At 46.2% G+C, this 16,849-nt stretch overlaps 1 protein-coding gene, 1 long non-coding RNA gene and 2 pseudogenes across 2 annotated transcripts; 2 read left to right on the top strand and 2 right to left on the bottom strand.

Moving 5' to 3' along the window:
• The first annotated feature begins 3,245 nt into the window (after positions 1–3,245).
• Positions 3,246–5,868, top strand: LOC149113330 (uncharacterized; annotated as a pseudogene).
• Positions 5,869–10,462: 4,594 nt separating this feature from the next.
• On the top strand, positions 10,463–11,898 carry LOC149113329 (uncharacterized; annotated as a pseudogene).
• Positions 11,899–11,947: 49 nt separating this feature from the next.
• On the bottom strand, positions 11,948–13,420 carry LOC149113328 (uncharacterized). Its single transcript, XM_089288512.1, has one exon. The coding sequence runs from the start codon at positions 13,418–13,420 to the stop codon at positions 11,948–11,950; it is 1,473 nt and encodes a 490-aa protein (XP_089144638.1).
• A 2,083-nt stretch (positions 13,421–15,503) lies between these two features.
• On the bottom strand, positions 15,504–16,746 carry LOC149113327 (uncharacterized). The gene is made up of 2 exons (XR_016206768.1): positions 16,663–16,746; positions 15,504–15,910 (listed from the first exon to the last, which is right to left on the bottom strand). It is a non-coding gene; the product is annotated as an uncharacterized LOC149113327 (long non-coding RNA).
• Positions 16,747–16,849: the final 103 nt, after the last annotated feature.

Below are 16,849 nucleotides of genomic sequence, written 5' to 3'. Positions count from 1 at the left end.
GAAGAATGGCAGAATAATTAGCATAAATTGGCATTCGCGTAAATGTCATTGCGTAAGTAGTAAAGACTATATCTTGGGGAAGAAAGAAACTAATTTGACAGGAGGTAAAGGTAAGGTAAAGTCTGCATACGAGCCAAGTGGCCCATCAGGCCGGAGCCTATCCCGGTTTCTGTAGCATGAAGCGATTAGGAGTATTTCTACTCCCCCCTGGATGGGATGCTACTCCATCGCAGGGTTACCCCCAGCATTAAGATCGCTGGTACCCATTTATACACCTGGGTGGAGAGAGGCACTGTGCGAGTAAAGTGTCTTGCCCAAGAACACAACACAATGTCCCCGGCCAGGGCTCGAACCCGGACCGCTCGATCCGGATACGAGCGCACTAACCATGAGGCCACCGTGCCTCCCAAAAAACAACAAAATTGACAGGAGAAGTATCCGAAACTTTGTTTATGCCTACGTTTTGGTTCTAGATGATATTTCTTGCTACGAGAAAACATATTCTTTGATAAGGTTTCGCCACAGTCCCAGCAAATCGAAAATCGAGTTTCACTTCATAATTACAAACCAACTATTCGAGTAGTATATAGGGTATTAGTCAAATACCGTTTTGAAGCATATTCAATTTTTTTTCCTGTTTTAAGCCTCCCAGCGTTAACAACCATCGCAAGCTCGGTTGTTAACGCTGGGAGGCTTAAAACAGGAAAAAAATTGAATATGTTTCAAAACAGTATTTGACTAATACCCTATATACAACTACGGGGAAGGGGGGAAGGGGAGGGATTCCTATTAGATAGAAACGACCCCGCTGTTATACCGCTCGAACAGCGGCAATGGTTCGAGGAACAAACAAGTGTGCGTGGTTGATGCGGAGCCGGAAAGAAAACTGCGGAAAGAGCTGTGTCGGCGCTTATTGCAGGCAGCACAACTACCAACTCAAGAAAGGAATGAAAATTCCTGCCCCGTGTGGCAGCTGTGGAGTTGGGGTTTTGTGTGATTACTGTCTTTGCATTTCTTGCGGCGGGAGCGCGCTAAAACACCGGCTAATCCGCAAACACAAAAAAGCAAAGAAAACTTTTGAACTTGTTTTGCTTGAGTTCAAGTCAACCGTATTAGAGAAATGAGCACCTTAAGTTATATCGTTGATGTCATGTCTGATGTTGCCCAAAAACTTGAAGAAATTCTGAAAGAAGAGTTTGCAAAATTTGATCCAGCAACGTTGCAGTATTTAGAGCAATTACTTTCAGAAAACGAGCCAGCTGTTAGAAAGATTGTTCAGAACGTGCTGGATGAACCTATTTCCCAAGAAACGGAGAAGCGTTTGCAAAAACCTTTACTTCCAAAACCTTACCAACCAAGACCCCCTCCCCGGCAAAGAAAGGTGAAAAAAAGCAAGAGCTTCTGAGGGAGTACGACCCTTATCCTGCACAGAACATCCGAACAGTGACAGACTACCAGAATGAGATTCTGGGCCTGTTCGATGATGCAAGACATGAGGGGGAAGAGAGTAAAGGATGGCGTTATATTCGATGGCGCTTCATCAGAGGTCTGGAAAAAGACCTAACAACAAACTTTATGGAAAAAAATCGAGAAAATGTTGACACATCGTTTTACCTGAGGCATGTTTTCTCGTATCAGTTGCGCAACATTGAAGATTGAACGGTGATTCTGTACTACACAAACCACGGCTCACGTTGGATAAACAGACTGGCAGAGGCAAAAGAATGGCTGAGTGAAGAAGAGACGAAACGCCTGGACCATGACAAAATCGAAAGACCATCAACAAAGTGGGAGTTTGTAAGCTTTTTTAATGTTGACCTGAAGGTTGTGATTGACCGTCAGCCGTTGTTGGGCGCAGGCTCTTTGCCGGACTGGCTGCGCAACCTTGCCCATGGCGGGTCAATGGTGGCTTTGGACACGTATAAAGACAACTTGTGTCTTTGGCGTTGTATCGCTGTGCACCGAGGAGCGCGTGTCGATCGAAGCACAAAAGCAGCCCGCGGTCTAGCCAAGAGTTTCTTCAAACTCAAAACCATGCCGACCGACTGCCCAAAAACGTCTCTGGATGAATTAGACAAGATTGAAAGGCATCTGAATCAAGGTACAGCTTTTTCGGACTGGCTCGGCATCCGGGTGTATGAGCCCGAGAGTGGGGAAGAAGTGGTATGGCACCTTAGACGAAACCCATCAGCTAGTTTGAAGAACATTCTGACAATCGGTATCTACGAAGGGCACGCTTTCGTCATCAAAGATATTGCCAGGTTGGCCAAAATTTATGCATGCACGCATTGCAGAGCGAGATTCATACAAGTTTGCAGTCTCCAACGTCATTTCCAAACCTGCAGTGAAGGAAAAACGGTAATCGATTGCCCGGGGGAAAGGGTCGAAGCCCCGCAGACAGCTTTCGAGAAAGCTTTCTATCCGGTGGCTTGATCGAGAAGCCAAGCGGCGGAAAATCCACATTCACCACGCAAAGTGCAGGCATGGCGGCGAACGTTGGGTTGAGCGCGCGCCTGTCGACGGGTACAACCACGCAACGAAGACTGTATTTCAATACCATGGCTGCCACTGGCACGGGGGTCGAAAATGTTACCCGCAAGATCGCGACAAAATCATTGACGCAGCAACCAAACGCGCGAAGATAGGTACCAAGCCACAATGAAACGCACAAGATTCCTGCAAGAGGCCGGGTACCAAGTTATCGAGGCATGGGCGTGCGAAGTTGGGAAAATCGTCGCTGATCCACCGCGGGCCGAAACAAAAAGCTACCCGCGCGCGATCTTGTACGATTTCGAGGCGTATGGCGATAATAATCATCGGAAGGAGCCGACGCCCGCGCTCACGATAGAAAACGCGCACGTGCCAATTTCGGCGAGCGTTGGCGACACCCTTGAAAGAGAGCCCACCCACATCTGTGAAAGAGACCCCGCGGAGTTGGTCCGCAAGTTTATGGAAGAGCTGGAGAGACGCGGAAAAAACACCCGGGCTCAGGTGCGAGCGGAGTTTGTACCAGAAGACGTGTACCTGCTTCCAAAAGCGCAGCGACAAAAAATCGAGGAATAGTGCAACCAGGTTCCTGTCGTCGGGTTCAACTCAGGCAGTTACGATCTGAATCTGATCAAAAACCACTTCGCTGGCCGCCTTGCGGAAAAATCGCCCAAAGTCAGAGTGGCAAAAAACGGGAACAAAACCATGTTCTTGCTCGCATGGGGATTCCGTTTCCTTGATATCATCAACTACCTTGGGCCGGGGACGAGCTACGAGAAATGGGTGAAAGCCTAGAATGTAAGACAGTGAAATCCTGGTTTCCATACGAATGGTTTCACACCCCCGAAAAGCTCGATTTCCCTGCGCTCCCAAAATACGAGGAGTGGTATTCGAAGCTAAAGGGCGAATACGTTCTCACGCGGAATGAATGGGAGGGGTGTCAGCGATTGTTCAAAGAAAAGGGCATGCGTACCTTCTCAGACTGGCTGCGTTACTACAACAATCTTGATGTGGCTCCCGACCTTGAGGCTCTGGAAAAGATGAGAAACTTCTACACCGAGAAAGGAATCGACATTCTGAAAGACGCTGTCAGCATCCCAGGCTTGAGTTTGCATTACTTGCTCCGGGGAGCGGTTGAGCGTGGCGCGGAGCCTTACAGCCCGGGCAAAGAAGCGTATGAGATGCTGAAAGAAGCTGTTGTCGGGGGCTCGAGCCTTGTTTTCACAAGGTACAGCGAAGTTGATGTCACAGAGATAAGGTCTCATCGAATATCAGAACCGCGTCTTTGCAAAAATATCCATGGTTATGACGCCAACGCCCTCTATCTTTCGACCATGCTCAGAGAAATGCCTTGCGGGAAGGAAAGGGTCGTGCACTACAGCGGCGAGTTCCAGGCGGAGGCGGCTCCTGTACTAACGCACAGGCTCAAAGAAGGAAGCTGGTTTGGATTTGCCGAAGCCGATATAGAGATTCCGGAGCGCTTGCGTCCAAACTTTGAGGAGATGTGTCCTTTCTTTTACAACAAAAAAGGTACCTATCGAGGTTCTACCGAAACATATGCGCGATTACTTAACTCGAACCGGCAGAAAGCGCGGAGACGGAAAAAAACTTGTGGGGGCGCTGTCTGCAGAAGGGTTGTTGGTGTACGCCCCTCTGCTGCTGTGGTACGTGAACCACGAGGCGGTAGTCACAAAGGATTACAGAACAATCGACTACCAACCGGCCAAGATCTTCCCCTGGTTCGTGGAGCAGGTGACGGAGACGCGTCGGAAAGGAGACGTGGATAAAAGCAAGGCGCTGCTCGCTGAAGTGTTCAAACTGCTAGGAAACAGCGCGTACGGGAAGCTCATTGAAGCTTTGTAGCGGCAAACAAACGTGATTTACACCAAAGACGAGAAGGTAGTCGACAGAGCCTTGCGAAGCGCGTATTACTCTGATCTTAACGAGATCGGGCAGGCGCATGAGTTGGAAAGCCGGAAGCCTCAGATCACAATCAGACGACGGCCGTTTCAAGTTGGAATCGCTGTCTATCTGCTGGCAAAGCTGCGGATGCTGGAGTTCTATTACGACTTTCTTGACAGGTATTTCGACAGAAGAGATTTTGAGCTGATCCAGATGGACACGGACAGTAACTACATGGCTATCTCTGCAAAACGTCTCGAGGACATTGTTCGGCCGGATCTGAAGCCAGAATTCGAGGTGCAAAAAAAGTGTTGGCTGGCTTGGGATAAGTGGAGCGGCCGCACCCCAGGTCTCTTCAAGCTTGAGTGCGAGGGCAGCCGGATGATCGCGCTCTGCTCGAAGTGTTATTACGTCGACGAAGCAGGAGGTGAAAAAAAGAAGTTTAGCACGAAGGGGGTGACGAACAAGCAAAACGAGATCACGTGGCAGCGTTTTAAGGCAGCGCTGGAAGGCAGCAAAGATATGGCAACCAACAGAGGTTTCAGGATGCGGGACGGGCAAATGATCACATACGAGCAGAAGAAGCTGGGGCTGAGCGCTTATTACGACAAGCGGTGGGTGCTACCCGATGGGATACACACCGAACCAATCGAATTTCACATTTAGTTCACGTCAGCCGGAGGAAGAGTAGTGTTTGGAGGGACAACCACCAGTTCTTCACGCACGAAGCCGCGCTTGGGACCGTCGTGCAAATAGTAGAGAACTGGTTGATTCTGTTTGGTAAAAGATCTTTCAATGCTGAAAACTTTCAAAGACCACATTGGATCCGTGGCTCTTTTTACACCGCCTTCAAGCTCTCCGGGCTGGTAGAGATAACGAACTTGGACAAGGGAGGGGAGTATTTTTTCGCTTTTTCCAACAGGCCTTGAATAAGATGTCGATGGCCTTGCATAAGCAGCTTTTTCTTTGATGGTAACGGCAGGTTTCTTGCCGATAAGGCTTGTTACCTCGTTGTTCAAAGCCGAAACAACTTCTGGAAGTCTTTTGACCCAGGAAGTGGACCGCTGGCCCTCAGGGAGTCGCATTTCCGCGGCGTACTGGTGCCCGAACAAGCGCTCAGCCAGGGTGCGATTGAAACGTTCAACAATGGCCTGGTCGCGGTGAATGTCAACGCGCCCGCGCCGGATATATGTTTTGTGCTTGTCCATCTCTTTTGTGACAGCGCCCATGAATTCGCGCCCGGGGTCAACCTGCAGCATTTCAGGCCATTTCAGAGGCGCGCGCTTGTAAATCTTCTGAAAGGCCTGGGCGACCTCAGCAGAATTTTTCGAAGTCAAGGATTTGGCCTCTTCGTAGCGGCTGACCACGTCGACAACGGTCAGCGCGTATTTGAAAACTTTGCGCCCACGGGGCAGTTTGTCGTGCGGCAGAAAAAGAAGGTCCGCCTGGTGGACCGCGTTGGGTGTGGGAACGTCGAATTTCCGCCGAGGAATTCGCCTCGGCGCGGGGAGGAATATCTGCCAGAGCGCTTGCTTGATCAGCCACCTTTTTGCGGTTTCTTCAGGTACCTTGGCGGCCTCGGCTGATTTTTTGAACGCGGCGATACCTTTCCAGTAGCCCCCCCCCCGGGCCGTAGTATATCTTTGCGAGTTTGTCATCCATCGCTTTACTATAAGAAGGAGTTTAAAGTTTAAAGGAACCGGAAGGCTGCATAGCCCAGAGCGAGCGCCCCGGCGCCCACGAACATGAGTTCACCATTTTTCTGCTGCTCGCTTGGCTAATAGAAATCTGAGAACTTGGGCTCTTTGGGAGGTATCATTCATTCGTCAGGATGCGCCTGGTTGTAGAGTTTGAAGGCATGGTCAGTGTTGGTGAAGTTCTGCTTGGCCTCCGCCTTTATTTGTGCGTTGGTCGCAATCCAGTCGAGAAGATGGGTGCGGTCGCGCGTGTATTTGGCGTAAGCCGCTTGATAGGCCTCGAGAGCTTTGTCATGGCGCTTTTTTCTTCAAGTGCAGCTTTGTCGGCCCCGCCAAGCGCCCTCGCCAGATAATTGCCTCCGATAAAAGCCGTGGCGTTCAACACAGCCCCCCCCAACCATAATCGCGATGCTTGCCATGGTGTTATATAGCAGAGTCTTTTTTAAATAATTAATTTCAAACTCTGGTGGGGATGATTTTTTTGTCCTCGAGGTACTCTTTGAGCGCAATGCTGCCCGCCTTCACGGCGGTGAACTTCACGTAATTCATAGCGCTGTCGCTGGGATCAGAAATAAATTTCTCTTTTGTAACCTTTTTGCGGCCCAGCCTATGCCAGCTACCAAGCCAGTGAGAGTAGCGGCGTCAATGACGGTCTTAACAAGCTTGTTGTCGTCTGACATAGTAACCTTTGATATTAAGAAAAAAATTAACAAAAGTTTAAAACAAAATTAATTTATGTCGAACTGTTTTTAATAAATTCTCTTAAGACTTGGGCAAGGTTTTTTATGTTGGCTTGCCCAACTCTTTCTACATCTTCTGGATCTTCCGCGTCTTCTGCGTTTTCTGCGTCTAATTCTCGAGAAAGAATGTGAAAAAGATCTACAATTTTTGCGGCTTTTACGTTTTCTACGGTTTGGGGGATATTGTAGTTTTCCTGAAAACTGCGAAAATTCCTATACATAATTTCAAAAGTTTCTTCATTCATGTTTGGGAAAGTTTCACCAAAGACAACTTGAAAACCTTTTTTGGTATTTTCTCTATACTTATCGCGGAACGCACTTTTCCGAGAGAGAAAAAAGCAACATCAAAGGAATTGACAAGAACTTCTTGGACCATGGTTGGTTATAACAAGGAAAGAACAAAAGTTTAAAAGGAAATTAATTTATATCTTCTTCTTCTTCTTCTTCCACGTTTTCTGCGGCCTTGTCGTCATGCAATGTTGCACTCAAAAGATCGCGGACTGTATTAAAAACCTTTACGTTGAAGTCGTACCATACCAGCGCGATGCCAAAAATGGCGGAGAAAGAGATAAGAATTTGGGGAACGTCAACTTTCTTCATGTCAATATATTACACGCGGAAATGTTTAATCCATTTGTCTTAAATCTTTTGGACGTGTCGCGCGAGCAGGTTCTGGCTCAACACGCGCGGGCTCAGGCGTTTTTTTGTCGAATACGGCCTTAAGCTCTTCACGTTTGTAATAAATCCCGACCAGTGAAACGACTAAGCTGCCAACAGCAAGCCATTGGTTGGTGTTGAGGCTGCTATTTTTTTTCTCCACTGCACTTTGGGCTTTCGCCTTCTGTAGTCGTGGCTGGCTCGAGGGCCGCTGTGGTGGCTTCCGCCTTGTTGTTCGCAATATAAGCCTCAGCGGCTTTTTTCTGTTGTTCCCGGGCCAGCCGCGTTCTTTCAGCAACCAATTTGCCAGCAGCCACACGCTTGGGATTTTTTACGCGCGTAGTTGCAGTTGGAGTTGTCGCTTGCTGTGTGATATCGACGGCAGGTGTTGTCTGGGTCTCGCCCTGAGAATGCGCCGTGACGGCAGGTGCGCTCTCGGATTGTTCTGTAGACATTCTGAAGCAAATATAATAATGCTTAGAAAAAGTCACTCAGTATTTGTGTGCAATCCCTCCGCAGTTGTTGAGGATTGCTACGGAATTTCTTCCAATTTTGCTTCGTCCTTTCTCTCCAAATGCGAGTTAAAATCAATATGTTTTGTGGTGATCAGCGCCGCGTTGGCCGCAGCAAGAAACCGGCCGCACTTCGAAGCAAGGTTGCCGGCCAGATTGGAGAGCTCTTTATTTAAGATGTAGTCGTTTCTGAGTTCTTTTTTATAAGCGTCGATGTCTTTGATTTTGACGGACATTCCGACCGCTTTGGTTGCAAGAAAAATGAAGCTGTCGATCAAACTTTCTGTTGTCTTTGAGCCCACGTACGTCTCGTAGCGTTTGGTGTATTTCTCGACATCTTTGTCGCTCAGGCGCTTCACCTGCTCGTGGGTTAACTGCACTCCGATGGCCTCTTTGGCTTTTCCTGTAGATATCAGCACGGCCAGCTGCTCACGAAGAGCAGGAATGTTAGGTCCGGGGGCGGTTGACACTATACCACCAGCTGGCCCACTCGACAGCTCGGCTTCCAGCTCGGCTTCCACTAGTTTTAAAACATCTTCTGTCACGACGTTCTCTTCTCCAGCCATTGTGCAACAATATATACAGCTTTTATTTTTTTTATTCAAAATAACTTTACCCCGTAGGGGTGACGAAGCGAAAATACAAGATAAGAGAACTTTCGCTGAAATCAGACCTTTGTACTCATCCTGAGAGAGTTCGCCAGCGTAATCATCAAAAATGGCTTTCGTGGTCTTGGCCGAGGGGGTGTAAAAGAGAACGATCGCCGCCACATTCTCCCGGAAGGAAGCTGTTATGCCGGTCATCTTCTGAGTCAGCACCCAAACGCTGATGCCCATATGTCGAGCAGAAAAGGCGAGATTCACCAGCTCGCCTGTACGCCCTTTCACATCTTTGGAGGCTGTGCAGTCATCAAGTATTATGAGCGTGTTGGCGCCCTCGAAAAGCCATCTCACTAGCTTCAACCATTTTTCCACGTCGTGCTGCTCGCGTACTATCACATTCATTCTTGGATCGTTTTCACCAATTCTGTGGTAGGTCTTGTTGTGCGCGAATGTTGGGCAGATTAGAACGATGAAGTCGAACTTGAAGCGGAAAGTGCCGTAGATCTGGTCCACCACAAACATTGATTTGCCTGAATTAATCGGCCCCACAATGAGAGCGTTGAAGGGTATCTTGCTTGGGTCCATGTTCATATTCAATTCTGCAAAGAATCAAACTGTCTGTCCATAATGTTGAACTGGGAGTCGGAGATTACGAATATGTGGCATTTCACGTCGCCTGAGCCTTCGGCTTTCCGCTCAATTTCCAGCTGGACACCGTCTGTACTGTCCACAATGCGCGTGCCGCTTCCGTGCATCGACTGATCCACCATGGAGCCCGTATTAATCAAAAGCCCGAACTTATCATCGGTGTAAAACTTTGTCGCATTCATGTGCTCGATTTTATTTTTCTCTTTCACAGAGAAGCGGTGGGCCTCTTCCCACATGTCATTGCCTTCGATGCCGTCGTTGAAAATCATGTTGGGCGAGCCGTTGATCGTGACGCTGACTTTCGTCAGATCCGGGAAGATGTATTTTTCTGAATCTCTGGTGCCCTCACTATGCGGCTCTATGAACAGTAGGAGGATGGCTTTTAGTGACCTTCTTTGGGCGTCGACTTTGATGTTAAGCCTCGTGTCAGTTTCTTTTTTGAAAGACACCATTTTAAGGCGTTGCACGTGGTCATAAGCCAACCAGAGTCTTGCTGCGGATAATTTCGTACTCGAGCCGGATGTTGGTCAGCTTGTATTTCAGCTCGGTTTTTTTAGAGCCTTTGACCACCTGTGAGGCTGGTGCAAGGGTTACAACGAACGTGAGGTTGTTGTAAAGGGCCTGGGGGTAGAATATGCCGTGGTCAGTTACGATCTGATGATCGAGACGGATGCGGTATTTTTTCCCGTATACCTCGTTCAGCTTGTTTTCAGCGTTGACGCCCGAGGTTTTCTTGTCTCCCGCACCTGAGCGGATCTTGCATAGATCCTCGCTCTGAATCCCTTCGAGAAACATGCCGTCTCGCTTTTCCAGCGAAAGGAAAAGGTCTTCAAAGACTTTGTAGATGTCGTAGCCAACCGTGTCTTGCAGGATAGTGCCTCCAAACTTCACGACCAGCTTGTCAACGAGCGCCCGCGTGACGTTTTGGACAAGGAAGTTGTCGGCGTGCCCTCCAGAAAGGTCGATGTCAAAGACAAGCGCTAGCGAGCCCGGCACCAGAACCTTGTTCTCGTTCAGCTTGGGCACTGAAACATACAGCTTATCGCTAGGGTTGGCTTCAGTGCATCCAAAGGTGATTCGATTGACCTCGCGCTTGGCCTTCAAGGCGTTTAATGTCTTTTTGTTGTACGTTGGGAGAAGGTTCTCTGGCACTGACATTGTATAATACACCGGCGATTTTTTTCTAATTTAAAATAACAGGATTGAAATATATTGCTATGGCGGAAGGCGGGGGCGAATTTGGTTAAGAAGACCCGGACCTTTACAATCAGCTTGACCACCACGATGACGGACAAGAGGCTGAAAGAACCCAACCGTTTCAACCAGGTGCGGCATCCACTCCCTACCAACCTGGCGCCCCCTACCACGGGGGTGAACAAACGGAAATGCATACTATGCAGCACGAGCAGTCCGGCCTGCCTGACACTTCTTTTCTGGAAGATATCCCTTTGCTCGGTGATTTCATACATCCCGATGACAAACCGGCCACGATTGAAAGTGCAAAAGAAAAAATCAGAAGATGGTTCCCGAAGGTAGACTTCAAAAAATTGGGCCCAATTGGTTTCAGCAAAAAAGGTAATGAATCTGAGATCGTTTCATTTTACCCCAGGGGGGGGGGGGGGGGGGTGAGTCCAAAATTTTCAAGATTGGCGACGAAGGGTTACAAAAAACTTTCACAGACGCAAAAAAAGCAGCGCTGGGGCCAAGAGCTGAAGACATCATAGATGAAGACCGCGATACTATCAGAGAAACCCGCCAAAGTTTAAGAGGGGCAGAGATCCAAATACAACAGGCGGAAAGACTCTATTCGCAAAGAGAAGAAGAAAAGAAAGAAGTGGAAGTTCTGAGACGTAAAATCGAGCAAACTAATGCTCAGATTGATGATATTCAGGATAAACAAGGTTCGAATCTTGAAAGTGAAGCAGAGCTGCGTAGGCTGAAACAACTGAAAAAGAACTATCAAACCGATCTTGAAAACAAGAAAAAAGAATTGGACTCGCTTACAAAACAAGCAAGAAACAGAGAAAAAGAACAAGCCAAGGTTGACAGACTCAGGGCCAGCCTCGCAGCAAAAGAAAGTGAAACAAACGCCATGGAAGAAAGGCTCAAGCAAACAAAACCGTTGGACGACCTGAAAGAGCGCGAAAGCGGTCTGCAACGCCAAAACGAGGAAGACCAGGCAATCATCCAAGATGAGTATGCCTCGCCCTCCGACATAGAAGCCGCAAGAGAGAGAGTGGAAGAAAGAAACGAAGAGCTCGCGCGTTTGCAAACTCAGATTGCGGAAAGAGAAAGGACGCGGCCTCTCTTGGAAAGAATCAAAGAGATCTTCAAAAAATATGGCGTGACATTGACCGCGATTCTTCTCGCCGCGGGGGCCACAATAGGGGTTGTCGTCGGTTCAGTCACTAATGCTTTGAAAGCCACCGGAAAAGCTTTGGGAAAAGGCCTAAAAGATATTGGCGCGAAACTTGGTTCTCTGCTGCCCGGGCTAATTGGATCGATTGTGAATTTTCTATTCAAAGCTGCGGGCCAAGTCGTCGGGTTTCTGGCCGAGCACACCTGGCTGCTTATTCTTGCCGTGGTGGCCTTTTTGTTCGAAAAATATTTTTAAGAAGCAGCGGTAGCTTACCGCCAAGCCATGAACAGCAAAGCCGATAATCCTACTCCACCGGTTGTGCTTGTTGAGTTTCGGTCGAAGCTTATTTCCTTGATTCGGCTGTTGCGGCTTTGAGTATCGGGTTGGAAGGATGGCTGTTGGGAGGGTCAATTTTTGACGGGCCGCCTGCCATTAGTTTGAGCGCAGCTTTTTTTGTCTCCGGGTTTACCTCGTTGTTTACCCCCAGTTTCATCCCAGAGACCGCCTGTTTCAGCTTGTTGTTGTAACCGATTGTACTTTCGGTGTTGATTATCATTTGCGCGGGCATAAGCCAGGTCATAAGGGCTACAGCAAGATTGAGCCTAACCTTCGCTTGATCCACCGCGAGCTGGTACCTTTGCACGCTCTCGGCCAGGTCGGGCTGTCTGATCGCGTCTTCCACCAGAACAAGAAACTCGTTCTGGGCTTCTTTTGCTCTCCCTCCTTCGCCAAGAATACTGCTGCGCACGTTCACCTGCGCGCCCAGGATGCAATAAACGAAAGCCTCGATTGACTGATTAATTCTCGACAACCCGGCCTGCGTCAAACCAGATGCTGTGTTTGGCGCGAACCAGTCCGCTTGATCATTCCCAGAAGCACCCGGCTCGATGTAATAAATCAGGTTTCCTTGAATCGCTTTCCCGCCTTCATCACTGAATTTGTTCCATCCCGGGTATAGGTAGTCAGTTTTCGATGCGCCGCCCGCATAGACGTAGACACTTCCAAGCCCGTGGTTTGCTCCGTGTGTGAAGCGAAAATCGCTCGAGGGGTCTATGCCGAACTCGCTGCATAGCCTTTTGTATGAAGCAACGTCATAATGATTATTGAATTGGCTGAAAGACGGATCTCCGGGCAAAGCGCTCATGCTCTGAATTCCTCCTAGCTGGTACAAAATGCGTCTGACAGTGAAATACACGTGGAAGTTATAAAAAGCTCTTATCTGCGGTGGCAGATTTATTCCGTTGTCAAAGATGTCGCGAGAAATTCCACAACCTTGTGTCGCGCAGAAAACAGCGAAGTTGAGCTGTTGCGGCCAATATTTCATGTCAGGCCCTCCTAACCAGTGTTTTGATTCGGCTCCAGAAGTATGCCTGAGTTTGGTTTTTTGAAATATTTCTCGGAATTTTGTCGTGAAATATTGCCCAGGCGTGACGTAGATTTTGATTTCGGCGTTGAATATTTTCTTCAAGCTTGGCGCTTTTCCGTCGAAAGTTTCCGCGGGGATGGGCAAGGAAACTTTTGAACCAAGTGGCGACAATTCATAAGGAAAACCGCCACTGTCTACCAAACCTAGCGCTTGTTTCATTTCCGCACTCCAATACCGCCTGTCTGAGCCGACGACGCTTTGTAACGAGCCTTCACTTTCTTTGAAAAACACTTCTGCGGTTGCGTTATTTTTCTCGTCGATGCTTTCTTGTGAAACGAACCGGCCTTTTTCCGCTTTTGGAAAGTGGTTTAAAAAATTTGTCCACGCCTTTTCCTTTGCGATTGCTGCTTTTTTCACAAACCCCTCAGGATCTTCCCACAAATTCGCCATTGTATTTGAACACAAATTTGTTTGTTAAATGTAACATGGTTGTTCTCACTATTGTCACACAAGAGAACGTACAGACTATCTATTTTGAAGACCCGATTCCGAAAGTACATTTCATGAAACTCATTTCTTGTAGTTTATTCAACAGCTGGGACACTTTGAAAAAAGAAAGTTTAGCCTCCTTGGGAGATAAAGACAAAGATAGAACTTTATCAATTAGTAAATTACCCCCAGGACATTATAATTTAGAAAACTTGGCAAAAGAAATAGACGGTCTGTTCGCAAAATATAAATATGCCCTTGAAACAGAAATAAATCAACCTGTTGGCAAGCTTGTAATCAAAAATTTTGGGTTAAAACCGATTGAACTTGATCGCGATTTAGCCGATTTGCTTGGTATTGGGCGAAAGTTGCTGCCTATAACATTCGTAAAACGGCTTACATCTCCAACGACATATTTTATTCATTGTGATTTGATCGACGAAGAAAAGAATCTGTTCAATAGCAAAAAGTCAGATGTCTTAGCCCTGTGTGATATAAAAGGGAAGCCTTTTGAAAAGGTAAGCTACCATGGCTCTCCATAACAGGTTTTGCGTGACTGCTCTACAGACAAGTTTATAAATAGCATCACTATTAGCGTCAAACATGAAAATGGCGAACTCTTTGATTTCAAGGGCTTCCTGCTTCTTTTTGAATTAGAGTTAAATTAGATTTTCTTTTATATACACAATGTCTTCAGCAAATGTGTTACCAAGCGCGCCGCCTGCCGTGCCTCTCTATCCTGTACTGGCGGCGCCTTCTGAAAATTTCCGCTTGCAAAAGATCAACGAGATTGCCAACACTTTGGACCATGAGGTCGGCCACTATCGCCTCGTTGCTAAAAAATACAAACGGGCAAGGAAATTCGTTAATTGGAGTGCTGCCGACTCCAGTGTTCTCTCGGCAGCGTTTTCCAGCGCTAGTTTTGGCTCCGCTCTGTCTGTGGTTGGCCTGCCGGCAACGGTTCCTTTAGGCGGCGCTGGGGGGTGTTTCGCTCTCGTTTCTTCGGGGCTGATAATCGCCAGCAAAAAACTTGATTCGAAAATAAAAAAAAAACGTCAAGAGATTACCACGCTCGCCGTTGCCAAGCGCGATACAATCAACAGATTGCTCTCCAAAGCTTTGAATAACAACGAAGTGTCTTCCCACGAGTTTGACACCATCCTTTTCGAGTTTCAACAGTATAACTCACTGAAGGAACAAGTCCGAGCAAAGATGCTTCGCCAACCATCAAAGAGAAAGCTTGCTGATGTTGATGTTCAGAAACTGGAGAAAGACATCCGCGGCAGACTTGAAGCTGAACTGATAAAAAAAAATAACAGACCCCTCCGCTTCGAACTGACTTTTAGAAACAGACGGTTTTATTTGCATATTATAAAAACACGCTCGTCAGTTTCCACTTGATTGTGTTTCTCACCCACGAATATTTCACTCCTGAGTGGCAAAAAAATGTTGGCGATATTGCGCGCGATATCGTTGCTGCTATGCTAGAGGCGAATTCCTTTTTTCTCACACTTGTGATGCTTGCTTTTCGCTAACGCTCCCTGACAAAAAGGAGCCACTCGTGCCAATCATAACCATTCCAGGAGCATACTTTTAAAAAATTCTTGCAGTGCTGCTTTCTATCAGAGGTATTAACTCCATCGGCGGGCTTACCCTTGTGAGATAACTTTAAGAATTCCTAGGAATTCCTAGGAATTTCCTAAGAATTCCTAGGAAAAAATTCCTAGGAATTCCTAAGAATTCCTAGGAATTCCTAGGAATCTAAGGTGTGAATTTTCACGGTAATTCGGACTCGGAATTCCTAGGAATTCCTAGGAATTCCAACCGAAATGTACTTACCTTGAAAATTCCTTAAAATTCCCAAAAATTCCTAGGAATTTCTGAGAATAACTTGGAATTTGTAGGATTTTTTGAGAATAGGTTGGAATTTTTGGGAAAATCTGAGAAAAACTGGGAATTTTGTATCATTTGTAGGCCAGACAAAATTTTGATGATAAATGCCCAGCATTAAAATAACAAATAAAGTCACTGATATCACATCAAACAGGTTTTAAATGAATGGTTTATTACATTGGCTCTCATGAATTTAACCATAAGAATAATCATCCTGTTTCTTTTTCATTACATCAAGAATCAAAAGTAAAACTGAAAACAGATATGAAGGTCAAACTTTTACATGTTTGATAAAAAGAGAACTTTTTCAGATAATTTACTTACTTTTTTAGTTTACAAATCCAACAATTTTCCATACACAACATTTTACCTTAAATTATTGTTATTGTGTGGAACATATCTGGATTTTCATGATTGTAAGGAATCAATGATAAGAACAAAACTGAGACATTCCTTAAAATTAAAAAAAGGCTGAGTTTGGGCAAACTTAGCTGCTGTTCAGTTATTTGTGTTGATTCTGCAGCTAGCCTCTTCATCTTCATCTTTGTTGTATAACACCTAAAACAAAATTTAAAAAAATACATTACACTGCGATATATATGAGGTACTGTAAGACTGAGATCCAAATATCTATGTGCTCACAGTTTAATACATGCAGCTAATTAAGGCCTGACTATAAGCTGGTTGAAATGTTGATAATTGTGAAGGTGCTTGTATACTATTGATAAATATGTTACATAAATCTTGAGCTTACAGTAGACTAAATCAAGGTTTTCCTTCTTCTATAAGTGTATCAACAACCCTCGAATTGGAGGATATATATCACGGTTTTTAGCCAAATTTAGACATTAGAAATATTAAAAAAGACACTTAAAACATTAAAGGAACATTTAAATAATAGAGTAAACGCAAAAGAATATACGGATGGACAAAAATTGAAGATCAACACGGATTGCCATACAGTCAGGCTGAAACACACAGGAGACCTATCAAACTCATGCAGACTGTGGCTGCCTCGTTGGAGTTTTTGTCAAGAACTTTGACTGGGATCAGCGAGAACTGCTATATTTGTTTCGTTTGAACAAGTGTGGCGAGAGAAACGACTTGTTATTCGCAAATCAAATTGTTTAGGCATGCCCTCTGGGCAACCTAAATTGTTTCAACCTTGCTTTAGCCAGAATTCATTTCATGCCATGACTGAGTGACCCGCTCGTGTATGATTCGTGATGACAAAGTTCATTCAAAAGCTTTTGTCTAACTAATAGAAGTTACTTTGTATAATATAGGGTTACTTGAATTCGATTACTCACCAAATAGTTTTGTATACAGCTAATCTGCCCTTTGAATTCTTCCCCGTTGCAACATCCACTGTAAGACTTTCTTTTAGCTCCAAATCTTCGCCAAGAATAACATGTTTCTCGTTAATGACACTCACGCTGTTTTCTTCTAGTCACAGGACCACAGCAAAAACCATTTTGATATAATTTTGGAAGTGAA

The sequence above is a fragment of the Orbicella faveolata genome, unplaced genomic scaffold (genome assembly GCF_042242905.1).
Source record: "Orbicella faveolata isolate gen_17 unplaced genomic scaffold, um_ofav_v1 contig_15, whole genome shotgun sequence".
Classification (NCBI taxonomy): domain Eukaryota; kingdom Metazoa; phylum Cnidaria; class Anthozoa; order Scleractinia; family Merulinidae; genus Orbicella; species Orbicella faveolata.
The sequence above is the reverse complement of the archived record's forward strand: the minus strand, read 5'-3'. Positions and strand labels throughout refer to the sequence as shown.